Source organism: Notolepis coatsorum (assembly GCF_963971535.1).
Source record: "Notolepis coatsorum genome assembly, chromosome: 3".
Taxonomy (NCBI): Eukaryota; Metazoa; Chordata; class Actinopteri; order Aulopiformes; family Paralepididae; genus Notolepis; species Notolepis coatsorum.
Window position 1 is genome coordinate 68,759,777 of NC_140167.1, and position 21,083 is coordinate 68,780,859.

General features: G+C 41.8%; 1 protein-coding gene across 2 annotated transcripts in view; it reads left to right on the forward strand.

The window, feature by feature from the left end:
- The window catches only part of mfsd8l1 (major facilitator superfamily domain containing 8-like 1), a 79,009-nt gene that overhangs the window by 43,483 nt on the left and 14,443 nt on the right, over positions 1 to 21,083 (forward strand). For both annotated transcript variants that reach the window (XM_084309424.1, XM_084309423.1), the window contains exons 4-9: positions 2,156 to 2,275; positions 6,063 to 6,142; positions 6,459 to 6,810; positions 8,058 to 8,131; positions 9,713 to 9,926; positions 18,547 to 18,669. In XM_084309424.1, the coding sequence (XP_084165550.1) occupies positions 2,156 to 2,275; positions 6,063 to 6,142; positions 6,459 to 6,810; positions 8,058 to 8,131; positions 9,713 to 9,926; positions 18,547 to 18,669 (963 nt within the window). The remainder of the gene's footprint in view (positions 1 to 2,155; positions 2,276 to 6,062; positions 6,143 to 6,458; positions 6,811 to 8,057; positions 8,132 to 9,712; positions 9,927 to 18,546; positions 18,670 to 21,083) is intronic.

Sequence of the window (21,083 nt, forward strand, 5' to 3'; positions counted from 1 at the left end):
GGACTGCTCACCAGTTAAGGCATTCTGGAAAGATGTGACCCAACAAATATCAAAACTCGTATCTTGGAATATACCTGTACACCCCTCGGTATTGCTGTTGAATGATGTTTTTGAGTTTGCAGTGAATCCACAGCTAAAGAGATTGGTTTTATTGGGTATCACAGTAGCCAAAAAGCTGATCGCATCACGCTGGTTTCAACCGGAAAAAATGTGCCGTAAAGTTTGGTTTCTTACATATCTCGATGTAATTTACCATGAAATATCTACAGCAAGAATTCTGGGTCTCAATGAATCCAAAATGTCAATGTGGTTAGAAGTGGTGGAGAGAATAAAAGCTAGCTTATAATGGTAGTGTCTGGTTAGGTGCGAGGGATAGTGGAGGTACTTCTCAAGGTGGGGTCCGGGAGGGGGGGTTCGAGCTGAGCATATGTGTGTAGGTTTTTTTTTTTTTAGATAACAGGTATTATGGGTATATCTTATATAAAACAACTAACCAAAAGGTGATCTCATTGGATGTGCCCTGACAATTAATGCTTGTATATCTTATCGTGTGTTGTCATGTTTGTTTATATGTTTGTTTAAAAAAGAATACAAAAAAAAAAAAAAAATACAAAAAAAGATATAATTCCCTAAGATTCAGGTTGTATAATTACCTCCTGCGTAACCAGAGAATGGACATTCATTATTGATTTGCCTACGCACATTCCTTTGCCTTATAAGCGCATCCAAGTAAAATACAGAGAAGTATATTATGTACCTTTTGCTGCAATAAATACTTGATTACACCTTTGTGTGGAACCGATTCATTGTGGGAAGTGTTCATCATATTTATATATCATGTACTGTATGGCCAGTAATTAAAGTACATAAAGCGGTAGTGGTTTAATGATACCATACTTATCAATACAGTCAGGGAATTGTACCCCTCAGTTACACTTTGTATAGCTATTTTATTGGCTGATGCCTCTGTCATGGATGTATGTATATTTGGACATATAGCTAGCTAGGTATGGTATGTTTCGGAGGTCGTAATAGGCTTTAAACTAGAGGCGTATCGATGGAAAGAGGACACCTTGAGGTACCATTGTATGCTTGCTTACTGGTGAAAGGATGAAATTGCTCTAGTCATTTAAGTCTAAATATTCCAGATTATTTGTCTGTGGCTGCATGTACAACATGGTCCTCATGCCAAATTATTAAATATTACACATAGCACCTTTTAAGCCCCAGCTGACTAGCCTGTTTTATACAAACACTCACGCTCAACATTCACTTAGACACTTTAATCACTTTTTTTTAATTTATTTTTTATTACCTTTTTCCCCCTCCTTCTTTTTTCCGATTTTCCGATCGTTATGCCAATTCCCAACCCCCTTCCTGGTTGTTGCGCACTTTCCCCTACTGTTGGTCTGAGAGGCCGGAGACTGTTGCATGCTTTCCTCTGACGCATGTGCAGCCAGCCGGCAGCCAGCCTGGCCGCGCAGATTCTCACTGGGAGAGTGTAACGTGTGGGAGGCCGCACTACCTCTCACCAGATCCTACCTTCGCTGAGCAGGCGCCCCGACCGAACTGTAGGGGTCGCTGTCCACAACGCACAGGACCCACCCACGGCTCCCCTCCCCCTAACTCAGCCAAACGAGTTAGTATAGCGATCAGCCCGAGCAAGGCAATGCTGACTCTCCGGGAGTCAAGACCGCAGCCTCACTTTAATCACTTTTAACACTACAGTACACCATATTTGTATCTATTCATTACAAAAGATTTGCACTACATCCATACTTCATTTTTCTTTTTATTATTATTATTATACTATATATTTTTTGTACCTCATTGTTTGCATTTTGTACTTAGGTTGTACTTTAGTTTGTATATTTTGTATAGTGGGAGGTCTTTATTTTACTTTACTTTGTCGTTTTACTTCTTTTTACTGTATCAAGCACAATCTCAGGGGGCTCATACAGATACAGAATCAAGCATTTCACTGTAATATACATGTACTTTTATACGTGACAAATCAAATTAAACTTGAACTTGAACTATTGGGAAACGCATCAAATTACGGAAATGACATGTGATTTAAATAGACACGTTTAGATTAGTGTTTTGATGGTGTGAGTTCCGTCTAAAATCTCTCCTCTGTTTGTGTTGTTTTAAGGGGTCGGTACCGGCGCTGGCTCGTCCATCTTCGGCTTCCTGACCAGAAGCACCGCCCCCCAGGATAGATCCACCGTGTTCGCTGCCGTCATGGCATGTCGACAAGCCGGCCTCCTGATTGGTCAGTTGCTTGTGTTTATTTCCTCTGGTCAGCATTGCATCTACACAGGGTTCCCACAGGGTTGTATAACGTCTTAGAAAGTGGTACATTGAATAATCTGAATTGTAGGCCTTAAAAAGTCGTACATTTAATAATCAGAATCGTAGGCATTTATTAAAAAGGTCTTACATATGATTTTGATAAGGTCTTAAAAATGTATTGGATTAGGAGGTTATCCAGCTTCTATGATTGTGATCACTTCTATCTTGTTTAATGTGTTTGAGGGGGATATGTCCAGGCTGATAATCAGCCCCCCCCACCAACAACAACAATTTGTATGAAATTACTTCTTTCATAGTAATCTTTCTTCATACTTTTTTGCCAGTGAAATAGTTATTAAATTATTTTCTAAGTGGTCTTAACAAGGTCTTAAAAAGTCTTACAATTAAATTGTCAACCTGCAGGAATCGTGATCTAAGCAAACACTCAATGGATGCGCTATTTAACCCAAGTTGGGAACCAGTTCAACACTAATCACATTAATCACCTGGTGTGTTAAATGTGGGCTTGTGAAACATAAAGGATGATTCACAGGTGCTGAGTATGATCCAATATCACAGTTTCAACCGTTTTCAGTAGGAGTGTTGAACTAAAGTAATCCCATGACCACATACAAAAAAATAAATGATGAAGTACTTACATTTAGTTTATTCAGGCGTACATGACAAAAATCTGCGCTTACGTGTCTCTGCACAAAGCCTTCCATCAGAGTGTTCAAAGTTCACAGATTATATCACATTTATATCATTGTGATATAAGTGTTTAATTTTGTGACGTGTTCCTGAATAAACATGTGAAACTTAATATAGAGCAGGGGTAGGCAACCCTAGGCACGCATGCCTGCATAGGCACGCGGGGGCATTTTCATAGGCACAGGGGGCAGCAGTAAAACAAATATATATATATATAATTTTTTTTTTCTTTTTTTTTTTTTTTTGAAATATTATAGTGAAATATTTTGCACTGTTGTCGCATTTATCTTGTTGAAATCCTCCCACAGGTTATTTTTACTACCACATATTTAATTGAGACCCTTTATTTGTTTATTATTTCAATTTAGCTGGAAATACATTGCTACATCATTCAGTAACATTTGCAGAGCCTTATAACAAAAATAGTATTACGGTCACCATTGTGACCAGTGGGATTAATCAACAAATTTTATTATTTATTTTTCTATTTCATTGAACATTGCACATGTTAACACTTTGGCTGCCATGCCAGGAGCCGTGTTAAAGCGTCATTCCCGGCCATGCTCAAGTTGCCGGAGGACGCTTTACAGCGTCCTTATATCAATATTTCAAAAATCTGCGATCGGATTCATATGTCCCCTCCGCTGGCCTGAGATCCACCAGGAGGACCCACTGAGCTCTCTGGCGGTTCAGGAGCGCCATCTGGTGGCCGATCGGCGCAATCGCTTAACAGGAAGTGGCATAGAGGTTGTGCTGGACGGCCGTATTACTTCCGGGCACTCGCTATAGGTCCCGGCATTCTAGCTCGTCACAATACACATCGATCGATTGCCAATAACTCGATAAACAACATGATTTGGACGTATATACCATTATACAAGCTGGAGATGGACCGGGTAAATCTACATCCCATAATGATAAAATTTCTACTCTACGATGATCGCCCAACGGCGTGCGGAGACTGGGGTGAGTTTTAGCGTGTAACGTTACCATCTTCGATACTAACTGCTATTATCAACATTTGACCCACATTAGATGATTGGTATAACGCTGCCCACGGAATTATAAACGCCCCCTAGCCCATCCGGTCAACATCAGATGATGTGTAGTAACTTCTAGAAGTACGTCTAGTTGGAATTTTTTATATCGCGCTGATTGCCATAAAACTGTATTGCATCATCAATATAATGCATTTGGGGCTATAGATCACGTTCTGGAGAAAGCTGCAGAAAGAGATAAACATACTTATACATTAGACCATACTTTACTATGAATATGTGAATGAAAAAGTTTAACGTTGCTACACAATGAACAATACATATAGGACTTTGAATGGGCCCTAATAATGGCAATGTAGCAATAGAATTTAAAAAGTTATAGCCATGCAAAGAAGGGGTACTTCTCCATAGACAAATAGAGCCGGCAACCTATGGTATATCATCAATTTAACCCATGGCAACCAAAGTGTTAAGCCATTATTTTTACTCAAAATGTGAATATTACCAAGTCAACTTGTGTTCTTAAAACAATGACAATAAACATAGTTTTATTAGGTTGAAATAATGTGTATTTTTCTGTTAACTTATTATTGATTGAAAACTGAAAACCTTAATGCACAGTAACTGAACTCAATATTTTTAAGTTCTGGTAACTTATTATTATTTATTTTTTTACAGTGTAGTCTTGCGATCAATCAAAACTTATTTACACGATATACCTCACATTCACCCTCCATTCACATCCAGGTGTTCTCCTGGTGTTCTCCATTAGGCCTGTAGGTGGAGCTATGACAGCACACGTACAGTACACACACCGATGGTGTGTGATGTCTCCAAAAATGAATGGGCAAATGTGAGTGAAATGGTCGCACTGTATGCAGCTGTTTGTCTGCATTGCACCCCCCCCCCACTCAGATTTAGGGTTGATACAACCATCATAATAATATTGTTAATAATAACAATAACAATAATGATGTAATAATGTAAAAATTATCATTAAAAAGACCTGATTATGAGAAAAAAAAATTACGATGCATGGAATATTGTTGAGGCACACTAGTTACAACTATATTTCAAACAGGCACTCCATGTCAAAAAGGTTGCTGACCCCTGATATAGAGGAACACATAATATATTATACCCTTTGTGACGAACCTGATGGGGTTCAGGCTCGCCACGGTTCAAATACAAACAAATTAGATTGTCCACACAAGAGCAATATCAATCAATACAAGTATTTATTGAATTCAGGGCAAAATCCAGAGGGAAAAGCAAAAGAATGGTTGTGATTCAGTCCGAGGGTCAAAAACACAAAACAGGCTCGCCGACAGAAAAAGGGATTGTTCACAATTCAGGGTAGTTGTCCAGTCCAGGGTCAGTCCACAAGGGGGTATCTCAGCCAGTCCAGGGTCCAGTACACAAAGAACACCTACTCGCCTTTACCTCTCCTCTTACTACCTCGCACCTTCACAACTCTGAATATAACAATCTCTCTCTCTCTCTCTCTCTCTCTCTCTCTCTCTCAATACAACAACTCCAACCTCACCTCCGCTCAACTTACTCCTCTCTAACCTAGTGGTTATGTAGTGTGTGGGACTACCTAATTGACTCTACTCCTTCCGTGGCAAAAGTATCTCCCATCCTTCACATATCCATGGGAGGGGGGGTGAGATCTGCCACACCATATATTTTATTATACCCAATGTGCTTTGTGTTGATTTTTCAATCAAGTCATACTAGATATAATAACGACAAAAAAAAGCATTTTGTCTTAGACAATTCAAGTATTGAACATGTATATTGTTTGTCTCCACATTATACAATACCAGGTAGTATCAATTTGTTTCAATAATCAATACCTTGATGATACTGATCTTCAATATCCAGCTTTGTCATGTATCATGTTAGCACAAGTTGATCTTCAATACCCAGCGGTTAATGCCTAGTCATGCATCATTTTAGCACAATCTGATCTTTAATTATCCCTAATGCCTAGTCATGCATCATGAGAGCGAGCTTTCCAGCATGTCTTTGTAACTGTTTTATTGCTTTATTCAGGTCCAGCCTTCAATATCTTCCTGAGACTGTGTGACTTCAGTATTGGTCCATTTGTGGTGAATAAATTCACAGCGCCTGGGGTAAGGACGACAATATTGCGTCATGTATCACCACATTTATCATTTTAAAGTTAATTTTTAAGATTTCTAGTTTACGATTTCCTTCCAAAAGAAATCAGCTACTGCACAGCTGCTTGTAGTGTGTTAATCTAGTAAGGCTCAGTCATTTTAACCAATGTTATTTGGTGGGTTGCTTCCAGTTTAATCACGTCACAGTATATTCTAATTTAGCATTTTAAAGATTTACAGATTCAGCATCTCACTCGCAATTGTAAAATGTTATGTTTCCGAGAATCCAAGCCATAACACTCTCTCTCATCAACCCCCCCCTCCTCAGCTGTTCATGTGCCTGCTGTGGATCCTCCTCCAGCTGGTCGTGGTCCTCATGTACTGGGACATACCACCTCTGGAGGTGGGGGAGGCCGTGCGGGGAGTGGCGAACGGGGACAGCAAAGACGAGGGCTTTCTGGAGGAAGAGGAGGAGGAGGAGGAGGACGGAGATGGTGATGGCGAGAGAGAGGAAGGCAAGCCTCTGATGGGGCGCCGGGAGCTGCAGGGCTCTTACGGCTCGTTGGTCACGTCCGACACGCCCGTTTCGCCCGTTTCCAACGTCGACCTACCTCGTGGCCACGCCTCCCCTGAGTCAGAAGAGTCCTCCAGCCCTCCGAAGAGGATCAGCATGACCAGAGGTGAGCAGCTTGTTTTCATGTTGTTCTGGGTGGGAGGGGCCTGTTCTGGGTGGGAGGGGCCTGCTCTTTTCTATATATATATATAACGTCACGGTGACCAAATGCGTCCACATTTTTATAGGATTCTATCACATTTTCATAACAATAGCGAATATAACTTACCCTGCGCCGTTTTCATTGAGGGTTCTTACAAATTAACAATGTTTTATTTGTCCTTTATATGCGGATAACATTCAAATCTTAAATTGTACCATTATGTTCCCGTTTAGACAACAAACATAATGCTAATGATGCACTTTTGTTAAGATAATTGGGTGACCATTCTCGATCACTGTACTCGGGTCCCATTAATAGTTTAACGCTGTTCAGATCGCGTCAAAGAATAGACGTGTCCCAGTGACCTGTGACCTGTGCTAAAGGTCTTGGGAATTGTATTAATTTGGTAGTTTTCACATTTTCACCTTTTTAATTTTAAACCAATGCTGCCATCTACTGACAACAGAAAGTGTTGTGTAAGTTATAGTATAACGTCAACTTGAGACCCGCACTTCCGTAACCCAAAACACATTCTAGAGATTCCCACTTTTTACTGGTACATAGGTTCATATCTAATAGTCTTTAGATGACTAAATATAGATGAATACTCATGAAATTTGATATATATATTCTAAAATAAGTATAATTTCACTTCATCTACCTGTCGAGATGAAATTCCCAAACGCTGACGGTAAAAAAAGCCTGGATGTTGCGTGACCGAATTTGGTCCCAGACAATAAGAGTGACTGAGATTGGTCTACGTTCCGTTATATATATATATATATATATATATATATATATATATATATATATATATATATATATATATATATACTATACTGTACATATATTTATTTTTAATCTTGTTCTTCTTTCTGTCTCTCTCCCTCTCTGTCTCTCTTTTTCTTCTTTATCTCTCTCTCTGTGTGTGTGTGTGTGTCTCTCTCTCTCCCTCTGTCTGTCTCTCTGTGCTTCTGTCTCTCTGTCTCTCTCTCTCTCTCTCTCTCTCTCTCTCTCTCTCTCTCTCTCTCTCTCTCTCTCTCTCTCTCTCTCTCTCTCTCTTTCTTTTTTTTCTTTATCTCTCTCTGTGTGCGTGTCTCTCTCTCCCTCTGTCTGTCTCTGTCTCTCTGTGCTTCTCTCTCTCTCTCTCTCTCTCTCTCTCTCTCTCTCTCTCTCTCTCTCTCTCTCTCTCTCTCTCTCTCTGCGCGTAGAATTATTGAGAGAGGAGGTGGTGGTGCTGTTGATAGCCCAGTTCATTACACTCTTCAATCAGACAGCTTTGGAGGTAAATGGACTCACAGATACACAAACCAGTGGAAAGAAAGCAAACATCTAAAAATGTGTTGTTTGTTTTCAATTAAAATACTCAGAGATGGATACATAATAATGTTCTTCATTCATCAAATTGCTTGTTTAGAACCAGGCAACCTTCTGATATCATTATATGCTTGACCTCTCAACACTTCCTGCACGTTTTAACCAATAACGGTAATCGATAAGTAATGAGGGAAACGTTAACTGAAGCGGTCTCCATCGGTCCCCTCTCTCCCAACCTTTATTTACCCCGGGTAGATCTGCTGAGGATCTGCGTCACATTCACACCTGAGAGCTGCCCAGTAGCCTACTGTACTACCACATTCTGACAGTGTTGACCACTAGGAGCTGCCCAGTAGCCTACTGTACTACCACATTCTGACAGTGTTGACCACTAGGAGCTGCCCAGTAGCCTACTGTACTACCACATTCTGACACTGTTGACCACTAGGAGCTGCCCAGTAGCCTACTGTACTACCACAGTCTGACACTGTTGACCACTAGGAGCTGCCCAGTAGCCTACTGTACTACCACAGTCTGACACTGTTGACCACTAGGAGCTGCCCAGTAGCCTACTGTACTACCACATATTGAGAAATATCTGAAATGAAAAATAACTAATAGTGAGTCTTTTCCTTATCTCAGGATATCACAATCACTTTCAGGCCTGGTTACACTTCTGTTCCACGAAAATATAGTGTGGGGATCGGTTTAATTTTTTTGTGATAATTTTTTTTTCATTTTCTTATTTCCACATGTAACAAGACACAACACAATACAGTAATAATACACAAGACATACTCAGCTGTTACTGCTAGGCGGTAAGTCTCCAAGTGGGCTTCGAGGAGCTCAGCGAGGACCATTTTGATAGCAGCTAGGCTAGGACCACTCAGTGTAGTTTCCGGCGTGTTTGGCAGTTGAGGGTGTACCTTGTCGGCTATTGTGGACGAGGCATGGTGCTTATTTGTCTGTTTGCCTGCCATGTTTGTCATAAAAATATTATACTGCTGAAATCATCAATTAAAAGAAAAAGAAAAAAAGACCAGTGAGGGCATTAAAAGTGTTTGTAAAAGTTAGGGGAGCGGCTGTGAATGTGCGTCTTCACTCCATGACACCGGTCCCGCCCCTCGTTTGGGGATCGGTTTTCATGCCCTGAACTGGTTCCTGACTAGTTGTCACAGAGGAGAGGGTAAAATACCCCCACCGGCTTCCCACCCGCGAACACTGCCGATTGTGTTCATAGGACCCGGGTCTCTGCGGTGATAAATGAGTGCTTAGACCTCTACGCTACCCAGACGCCCCCAACGCTGATCACCCTTAACTTTTCCTTAACACAGCTAGCCGTCAGAAATCGCTCTATTTAGCTCTATTTAGCTCTATTTATTATGTCTTGTCTTTGTTTTTAACATGTATTAATTGCTGTTGATGCTGTGATGGACACCTGAATCTCCCTACGGGGATAACTAAAGGTGTTTCAATCAATCGATGGATGGAAAACACCCCAGGCTGTTGTTCCGTCACCGTCTCCCCCTTCTGCTTCCCTCCCGTCCAGACCATGGTGACCCCGCTCACCCAGAAGTACTTCAACTTCGGGGAGCTGGAGAACAGCGTGATGTACTGCATCTGCGGCGTGGAGGTGATCACCGGCTTCCTGTTCGTCCGCTGGCTGAGCCAGCGCGTGGCCGAGCGCGTGGTGCTGGCCGTGGGCCTGATCATCTGCAACATCTCCTGCGTCTGGTGCCTCGTCTTCCTGGCCAACCCGCGAGGTGTGCTTCTCTCGCGTCTCACATCCCCGCTGTCGCTCCCCCTGTCCGTCGTTAGAGCTGCTGCTAGGGATTATTTAAGCATGAGTCGATTCAAGTTTTGTTTTATTTGTCACGTGTAAAGTGCATGTACATTACAGTGAAATGCTTGGTTCTGTATGAGCCCCTTAGAATTGGCTTCATACAGTAAAAAAGTAAAAGAGGAATAAAGTCCCAACACACTATACAAATATACAATATACAAACTAAAGTACAATGAAGTAAAGTGCAGACATTGACAATGAGGTACAAAAATGCAAACTTAAAAAAGAAAATGCTAAAATTAGGTATGGATGTAGTGCAAATATTTTTGTAATAAATAGATTAAATATGGTGTAGTGTTAAAAGTGTCTAAAGTGAGTGTTACGGTGAGTGTTTGTTTAAAGTGAGTGTGTGCATGTGGATGTGTGTGCAATGAGTGTAGATGGATGGGTTGATGTTACATAGAGCATCCTGATGGCCTGGGGATAGAAGCTGCTTCTGAGTCTCTCCTGACCGCAGCAGTGCAAAGAGGCAGTTGTTTGGGTGGCTAGAGTCTTTAACTATTCATCCAACAAATATTTGACAGATTTTAATCTGTGCAACAAAACGATAATTTCATCCAGAAATACATCGGACAATTGAACATTTACATTTACCCCTGAAATCGAGCTAAAGCACACACAAGTATTATTATTATATATATATATATATATATATATTTGTTTAGATCTTAGTGCTTCTAAATTAAATTATTCTTTAGTATTTACTTTAGACTAGATGCTTTGGAACATTTAACTGTCACCAATGAGCTGTTTTGAAGCACTGATGCAGTAATTCCTAATAGATTCCCCCCCCCCCCCCAGTTGATTAATCATGACATCCCTATCAATTATATCGGAATAGTTGTAACTAAGTCATTGGTAGATGGTTCTGATTATGGATTTATGATCCGGAGAATTATCAATGAAGTTTAGTCATTGCAAGGGATGCAGTCCTTAGCGTTCACTAAGGTTGAAAGTGGACACGTCGGTACGTTACACTCTGAAATATATTTATTTGTACTATTATTATTGTTACAATCAAGTATAAGTGACTTGCCCTAAGGCCTTCAGTCACAGGTAATATGACTCGTTTGCCCGGTAGGGCTTGATTGTAGCGTGGTGGACAGCAAGGAAGTCGGACACGTTTTACCAAAAAATAACAGTATTTATTGAACAGCTAGTCTAAAGGTACAAAACGTGGAGAGCTGGGTGCTCCAACCTCCATGGTTCAGGATATAACAAAAGAAAGCACATGGACAAAAATATAGCAAGGAGCAAAAATAGAATAAAGAGCAAATGGTCACAAAAGTGAGAGCACAGGTGAAAGAGCACTTCTGAGAGCACTCTGGTGAGACACTGTGACGAGCGACAACTGTAAGGCCCTTGTTACACACACTGTTTTTGTGCTGGTTTGAATACGTTTTTGAATACGTTTTCTGTTAGATAGAAATGCCGTTTTGGCAGGAAACGTTTTGGCCCTACTGAAAACGCTAAATTGTGTTTCCGTTTTGGAATAACGCCAAAAACGTGTTGTGTAATCTGCGCGGAGCCGTTGTTGCTCAACGCCCATGCACAGTAGATACCCACATCTGTGTGCTCTCACCACGTCCGGTGACAACAGAGCTATAGCTGCAGCTACCATGTGTTGTCAAGTTATTGTTACAAGGACCCCAGTCCAAGCTACAACAGTCTGCATTCCCTTAACAATTGTTTGTATTGAGCTGTATTGTATTGTACCCATTCTGCGATATGTTAAATAAAGTTTACATCCATTCATTCTGCTAGCATTAACGATTGCATAAGCAGCTGGCTAACGTGAGCTAGCGTTAGCTATCAGACCCTGTTAGCTCAAGCTCCTCTTTCAATCTTAACAAGCATTAAACAAAATGGCCCAGTCATCTATTCACTTTTGTTTAATACACGAGGCGTTGTCTCTAATGTTATCTAGCTACTGATAGCTCCCGATATCATCAGTTTGGTGCTGGCTGGTTAACGTGAGCTAATGTTAGCTGCTAGCCACAATGCTATACTGTTATACTGGCATATTCCATTCACGTTAGCATGTAGCATGCATGCATCGCCGATCTTTTTTGAGACTAAACTATCCGCTCTTGGTGGTCACTTGTGTTGATGTTAGTTTTGTTTCATCAACAAATGAGAGGCAGAACACACAGTGAATGTATCCGTTTAGTTTATTGCACTTTTATTACACCTTTGCTGAAAAATAAGTGCTGCATTGGTTAAATAGGCATTTAAAGATGGCGGCTTGTTGACATTTTCTTTGCAGGAAGTGTATTGGCACATTCAAGTTCTGATTGGTTGAAAATTGCCTTCATGTTCGCCACCTACTGCCACCTACTGCTTTGGCAGTGTACTACATCACTGTGCTCAGGTGACGAAACGAAAGTGTGACTCGCCTACCGCTACGTTGCGACCTGGAAAAGCGAAACTCATCTGAAAACGAAACGAAAGTCTAACCGCAGCCTGAGACTGCACTCTGGTCTGCTTAGTAGGGTGTGGAGCCTTGTCACCACACCTGTGATCAATTCCATAGAAAGCAGGTTAATTACAAGAAAAACAACAGTGTGTCAAATCACACCTCACCAATTAGTGACACCACACTTAAACCACAATGTGAATATACCCTCCACCATGTGAAAGTAGTAGTACACATAACAATTATTAATAATAATAATAATAATAATAATAATACACTTTATCTGCATAGCACCTTTCATACAAGAATTGCACCCCACAGTGCTTTAAAGCAGTGACGTAGACATACATTTGACATAGACATAAAATTGGCATAAATATACAGGCAGAAAATGAGCAGATAATTTACCAAATAAAAGCGATGTGTAAAGTGCATAAGACATAAAATGAGTATAAAATAGACAGAATAAAAGCAGTGCAATAAAATAGCTCTCATTTACAGTACAATAATCATAAAAATAGACATGAAATTAGCATGAAATAGATAGAAATAAAACAGGGCAATAGTGCATTGTAATAAAATATCTTGTTTACAGTAGTGGATTACAATAATCATAGTGTGGAATGATGAGTGGTATTGAGACAGTAAGAACGCTGAGAGGGAAACACAGGAGAGAAGGATTCTGGATTATGTTCCTAAGCTACAGTAGCAGTGTTAGCAGCATGTGGTCTAAGCTAGCAGTGTTAGCAGCATGTTGTCTAAGCGGGAGCATGTCTATGTTCCCCGGGTCCTATGTTCCCCGGGTTCTATGTTCCCCGCTCCCGATAAAGCGACAGAGTTGTGTGAGGGTATAGATGGTGCAACAGATTCGCACATAGGCCTATCAATGCAATTAAATAGAATGGCACTGGTAGTAGGCCTATTCATAACAAACAGCTTGCGCCAGGTGCTATGTAGTATAATATGTGCTTGCGCTGGTTAGACTAGGCTATGTAACATACAGTACTTGCAGTGCATTAGTGCATGGTTGGGGATTAATGACAAAAGCAACAATGATTAATATATTAAAATTGTTTATTGAAATGCGGGACATTGAAATGTTTAAGATATTGCTCACCATCAACAAGCAGAAATGGCGTTTGATATAACGTGACTAGCCTTTAGCCTATTATCTAGCTCTCCAGAAAAAAGACGAGGCGAAAACTGCGATAAACCTTATATTCACGGCGCTATAAAATGACAACCAACCGATGGATTTTTATTTTCTTTAAGCCATTATGAAGGCACGGTTTATGCACTCAAGTGACAATGAGAATGGACAGATAGCAATACTATAAAGTATATATATAGCTGTTAGAAAGTACATCGGTTTGTTGACAAAGCGTTGTCCTCCAGCCATATATTACACTGCAAGCCGTGGTCGTCAATGTGTTAAGGCACAATACATGTTTTCAAACTCTCTTTGGGTGTTTGCAATTCATGGGGACTGGGGAGTATATGTCTCTGATATCTATCTTGGTAGTGGGCAGGTTGTTAGAAAGTGTAGCTCAGTTTCCACATCTGCTCTGTCTGACATGGCTGTTAGCCTAGCCACGGAGCATCTTTAGAGGAGAGGCGATTGAATCCGGGACACAATGGGACACTGGCTCTGTTCATGGTCACGAATGGATTCCAATCCATTTTAATTTATTTACTACAGATGACAAACGTGTTGTTTCTGTTTTTCTTTTTTACATACTTGCGCCACACGGAACAACTGATCACTACAGCCCAGCATTATATTACTGTAGCCAGTCTCTTGAAACACTACTATCTCCAAACTTCCACTCCCTTTGCTATGTGCTCTCGCTGCCGCGGTGGGTTTTATTTTTAGCGGTCGGCTTACTCCTTCCATAGTTTCACATATTTGTAACCCGTTTAATGTTTTTAAGCTGACGTTAGCTAAGCTAACCGTCTGACATAACGTTAGCTCCTAGGGCTACAGTGCAAGCCGGCACAACTCAGGACAGAAGAGTAGAGGATGTGACGTCGGTAAACAAGCCACAGACATACCGCAGAGCGGGTCTTCTCCAAGCGGGGGTGGAGCAAAAAGAACTGCTAGAATACTCAATCAGCAGCAGCATAGTTCATTGCTGCTAGATTATTTGTTTGTTTAATCAGTTGTAAAATACTTTACATCAGTAAGATGTAAATAATAATAAAGTAATAATAATACATTATTTATTTATTAAATATTAAGTTTGGATTTAATTTTTTTTTTTACAACTGAGGTAGGTAGATACAATTTTTTTTAGACTAAAGTACCGAAAAAAGGTACCGTTGGGTACCGGTATCGATTCACAGGTACCGGTATCGGTTCAAATGTGAAAGGTACCCATCCCTAGTGTTAGCAGCATGTGGTCTAAGCTAGCAGTGTTAGCAGTATGTGGTCTAAGCTAGCAGTGTTAGAATAGAATAGAATATAATAGAAATACTTTTATTATCCCTTGGGAAATTAGACACTGCAAATCGCTCAACATTTAAACATTTAGACAGGACAGGTCACAATTTAGAATGATAACACAAATCAAATCAAGTTGCCTGGGATAAGAGTAGAGTAAAATAAAATAGGATAAAATTAAATGAAATAAAATATACAGAAATAAATACAGTAAGAATATACTGAGCATACTGAGCATGGGGTAAACAATTTGGTCAATATAATTATAATTTACATCTAACTAATGAAATATGAAATATATATTCCAGTATTCACAGTGTCACAAGGTGCAGTATGCTTTAGGTAGTGTATTGTCCTCCTTGGGTTCCAATAAGACCTAGATCTATGTCTGGCAGCCGTCGCTGCCCCCTGTTGTGGAGCCTGGAGGCCGCTAGTCGCGTCCTCCTGCCACTAATGAGCTGCCGCTCTGTGCTCAGTGATGCAGTGAGGCACAGTGATGCATTATATAGTCTGATGGCTGTTGGAATGAAGGACGTTGAAGGACGACGGAATGAAGGTGTTAGCAGCATGTTGTCTAAGCTAGCAGTGTTGGCAGCATGTGGCCTAAGCTAGCAGTGTTAGCAGCATGTGGCCTAAGCTAGCAGTGTTGCTGATATATTTGCGAGAAGCCTCCATCTGCCGGCCGGCAGGGTGCAGTACTCCAATTCAGCCATTGGCAATTCAGCTGTTGGATGGGGGCGCTGCTGAGCGGTTTCCAGACCGGACCTAAAAACACTGCTGCTCCATGCTTCACGTAAATATATCAGCAGCCAGCTCGCGCTGACAACAGGATGTCATGATTAGACCGGCTACTTGGTGAAGCAACGATGAAACAAATGATTGTTTCGTTCATCGCATAGGCTATTTAATTTTAGCCTATTTTAATACAATTCAAATAATCAAATTGTGTTTAGAGGGAATTATTTTCACAGGACATTATGACCAGCACCAAGTCGTTGGGAGGTGGAGATATACATCACGCAAACCCACGATAATGTTGCCGTCTCTCTCTGCCAAATTTCTCAGTTCTTCGCTTGATATAATTAATACAAATGTCCAATATAACGGAATTCGTTAGCTCATAAAAATGTGATTATAACAGACTGCTGTTTATTAAGGTCGGGCAGACTGCCCACCGACACCTCAAGTCGGCAGCAGCACGAAGTCTTGAGGGACTTATTTTATTTGGAATATATTAATGACTGTATATACGCAAAAGTAGCCTAGTTTTAAGTTAAAATATTATAAATGCCTTGATGATGTCATTCTTTATATAGGCCTATCAATTGTTTTTAAGCTCAATAAACTCTGACCGGAATTTATCCCATTTGTCCGGTAGATTGAAATCTAACGGACACTCGGACCTGCAAAAAAAAATTCTAACGGAAACCCTGGAGTGGGTGCTACAGTGTGTTTGTTTAAAGTGAGTGTGTGCGTGTGGATGTGTGTGCTATGTGCGTTTGATGGTTGTTGTGTAGTGTTCATTGTTCGTTGAGCAGCCTGATGGCCTGGGGATAGAAGCTTCTTCTGAGTCTTTCTGTGCTCGCCTTGAGACTCCGGTATCGTTTGCCTGACCGCAGCAGTTCAAAGAGGCAGTTGTTCGGGTGGCTGGAGTCCTTAATGATTCTCTTAGCCTTGCCCCTGCACCGCTTGTTGTAAATGTTCTGGAGGGTGGGGAGCCCCCCTCCAATTGTGCGTTCGGCTGAACGTGTCACTCTTTGTAGTCTGCTTCGGTCTTGTGCAGTGCTATTCCCAAACCAGGAGGTGATGTTGCCAGTCAGGATGCTCTCTATTGTACCTGAGTAGAAGTTCTTAATGATCTTCTGACTGACTTGGAACTTCCTTAGGCGCCTGAGGAAGTAGAGGCGTTGTCGTGCCTTCTTCACAACACTGTCAATGTGTGTGGTCCATGTCAAGTCCTCGGATATGTAGGCTCAGAGGTACTTAAAGCTGTTCACTCTCTCAACCGGTGCCCCGTCGATGCTGAGGGGGCTGTAGTCCTTGATCCCCGACCTCCTGAAGTCCACAATCATCTCCTTTGTTTTGCTGACGTTCAGGGAGAGGCTGTTTTCCTGGCACCATCCCGCCAGGACCTTGACCTCTTCCAGGTAGGCCCTCTCGTCGTTTGCAGAGATCAGGCCCACCACCACTGTGTCGTCAGCAAATTTGATGATTGTGTTGCTACTCCGCTGAGCCACACAGTCGTGTGTGTACAGGGAGTAGAGGAGAGGACTCAGAACACAGCCCTGGGGGGCCCCTATGTTGAGGGTGATGGATGAGGAGGTGCAGTTGCCTGCTCTCACCACCTGGGGTCTGCCCGTCAGGAAGTCCAAGACCCACTGGCAGAGGTCATAGTTCAAGCCCAGGTCCCTGAGCTTGGCTATGAGTTTGGAGGGGACTATGGTATTGAATGCCGAGCTGTAGTCGATGAATAGCATTCTCACATAGTTCCCCTTCCTCTTGTCCAGGTGTGATGCTGCTGTGTGCAGCACATGGGCTATGGCGTCCTCCGTGGACCTGTTGGGGCGGTATGCAAATTGCAGGGGGTCCAGGTTGATGGGGAGGGAGGAGCAGATGTAGCCCTTTACTAGCTTCTCAAAGCACTTCATGGCTATGGAGGTGAGAGCTACAGGGCGGTAGTCGTTGAGGCAAGCAGGCTTGGATTTTTTGGGTACAGGGATAATAGTGGACTTCTTCAGGCAGGTGGGGATGACAGCCTGTTCTAAGGACAGGTTAAATATGTCAGTGAATACCGGGGCCAGTTGGTCGGCACAGACTTTTAGGACGCGGCCGGGGATGCCGTCCGGTCCTGCTGCCTTCCTGATATTCACTTGTTTAAAGGTCCGCCTCACCTCATGCTCTGTTACCCTGAACACTGAGTCTCCATCAGCAGACCCCCCCCATTGCCGTGGCTTGTGGGCTGGTGTTGTTATTACCAGCATCAAACCTCGCATAGAAGGTATTGAGGTAATTTGCTAAGGAGATGTCACTGTTCAGTTTGAGGGAGGTGCCTTTGTAGTCTGTCATCGTTTTGAGCCCCTGCCACATAGCTCTGGAGTCAGCCTGTTCAATTTTATCCCTGTAGCGCCGTTTTGCCTCTATTACTGTCCTCCTTTCGTTGTATCGCGCTACCTTGTGGTCATTCATGTTGCCTGCCACCAGGCCGTTGTTGTATGCTTTGGTGCGCGCTTTCAGAGCTTCACGGACGGATTTGTCTACCCAGGGTTTTTGATTTGGGTAAACTTTAATTGTGGTAGTGGGGATTGTTTCTTCCACCAAAGTACGAACAAAGTCCAGCACTGTCTCCGTGTAGACATTAATGTTATCTGTGTCGCGGAACACGCTCCAGTCTGTGCACTCAAGCGCAGCTTGGAGCGTCTCCTCTGACGCCACATCCCATTTCTGCACCTCTCGCGAGACTACCGGGACGCTCTTGATTTTTTGTTTGTAGTTTGGAGAAAGCAATATGGCCGCATGATCAGATTTTCCGAAGCCACTAGCAGAATGAGCCTTGTATCCACCCTTGAATTGCGTGTAACAGTGGTCTAAAATGTTACCGCCTCTGGTGTTACAAGTCACATGCTGATAGAAGTCAGCATATTATTTATGGAGTTATAATTGAGGTGTTTTTCATCCGTTGATTAGGTGGGTTCAAGTGGCAGCTGGGAGAGTTCATCGTCGGGGTGTTCCTGCAGGTTCTGGGGCTGCCCTTCGTCGCCGTGGCCCAAGTCTCCCTCTTCTCCAAAGTCACTGCTGAGAAAACACAAGGTGAGAAACGGCACCCCCAGGTGGAACACATGCAATATTACACCCTGTGGTTTGATATGGTTTATACTTCCAATGACTGTCCTCTCTGCTTAGCAGCCACGTCACGGTAACTGTTGGTTTAGAAATGTTGTGTTATCTGTCTCTATCTCTTCTTCACTTGGCTCTGATATAAACAAATGTTTGAGGATACTTAGAACAATGGCAACATCCTCTTTGGGACACAAAGCAACAGGTTTAGGGGCTGCCCCCTCTTAGACCACATCCTAAAAAAGTACAAGTACAGTACATCTCTGAGTCTGTACTTATTGCAATGTGATATGTTGCAGGGATTTGCAATTTAGTAAAATTCCAGGGATTTTTCTGCATTAAATGTCCAAATCCGAGCCATATAAAGAGCTATGCACTATGCATCTGTATATATGGCTCGGATTATCGAAAACATTTACTTGTTACTGTTGACAGTCCTATTTTTATATAAAGATTAAAAAAATTTCTTGACTTGCAATTTTTGCCAAGTCCTGCAATCTTACAGAAAAAAATCTACTTAAAACTACAATAATGATAAAATTAACATTTTCCAGAACACTTAAAATCAAGGTTGATTCTCGATTACAACATTCAATGCAGTGTTGAATTGTAATTTGAGGAAAGCCACTGCTAAATCAAGCATTTTTTATTGCAAAAAACTTAAATCCTGGAGGGACTGTAAAGAGGTCCTTCTGCATGTGGGAAACAAATAAATTGCAGATTTAGCGATTAAATCAACTAATCGATTAAATCAACAAAATCCATGACTATTAGTTGACAAATAATTGACAAAACGTTGTATGTAATTGCGCTTCAGTGACGTCATGTTACTGTTAACACTTTGGCTGCCATGGGTTAAATTCATTATCAACCATAGGTTGCCGGCTCTATTTGTCAATAGCGAAAGTCCCCTTCTTTGCAGGGCTATAACTTTTTAAATTCTATTGCTACATTGCCATTATTAGGGCTCATTCAAAGTCCTATATGTATTGTTCATTGTGTAGCAACGTTAAACTTTTTCATTCACATATTCATAGTAAAGTATGGTCTAATGTATAAGTATGTTTTCATCTCTTTCTGCAGCTTTCTCCAGAACGTGATCTATAGCCCCAAATACATTATATTGATGATGCAATACAGTTTTATGGCAATCAGCGCGATATAAAAAATTCCAACTAGACGTACTTCTAGAAGTTACTACACGTCATCTGATGTTGACCGGATGGGCTAGGGGGCGTTTATAATTCCGTGGGCAGCGTTATACCAATCATCTAATGTGGGTCAAATGTTGATAATAGCAGTTAGTATCGAAGACGGTAACTTTACACGCTAAAACTCACCCCAGTCTCCGCGCGCCGTTGGGCGATCATCGTAGAGTAGACGTCCAAATCATGTTGTTTATCGAGTTATTGGCAATCGATCGCTATGTAGTGTGTCGAGATCGAGTCCCGGAACCTATAGCTAGTGCCCGGAAGTAATACGGCCGACCAGCACAATCCCCATAGCACTTCCTGTTAAGCGATTGCGCCGATCAGCCACCAGATGGCGCTCCTGAACCGCCAGAGAGCTCAGTGGGTCCTCCTGGTGGATCTCAGGCCAGCGGAGGGGAAATATGAATCCGATCCCAGATTTTTGAAATATTGATATTAAAGACGCTGTAAAGCGTCTTCGGCAACTTGAGCATGGCCGGGAATGACGTGTTTAGGCGTTTTCCGGCAGCCAAAGTGTTAACATTGACTAATAAAACTTTTTTTTGTTGAGTAGCACAAGAACTTAGCCCTCCACTTTTTTATATAGTATATTTATAAAATGTTCAATTTAACCAGTACATTCAGTGTTTCATAAAAACACATTCAATGTACATAGCCAAAAAATATTTCTCCTATAACCCCACCCTCACATTCCATCCTCTCTCCCAAAAAAAATTTAAAAAATTATACATTTTGTGAGCCCATTAGTGGCAGCAGTGTGCTATTGTGATAGACCACCACAACAACAGCAGCCTGGCCTCAGCGCTTAAGTATATAAACGATGTCTGGCCCCTCGCAGGCCGCTACAAATAAACACGTGCATGTCAGACTGAGGCTGCGGTTACACCTTTCGTTTCATTTTCGTTTCATTGTCATACGCGTTTTGCCGCGACGTCCTGCGCCTCGAGTCACACTTTCGTTTTTTTTTTTTTTTTGTCACCTGAGCACACTGATGTAGTACACTGCCAAAGCAGTAGGTGGCAGTAGGTGGCGAACATGAAGGCAATTTCAACCAATCAGAACTTGAATGTGCCAATACACTTCCTGGTAGCTCCAGCAAAGAAAATGTCAACAAGGCATGGGCGCCACCATCTTGCCTATTTACTCAATGCAGCAATTCTTTTTCAGCAAAGCCTA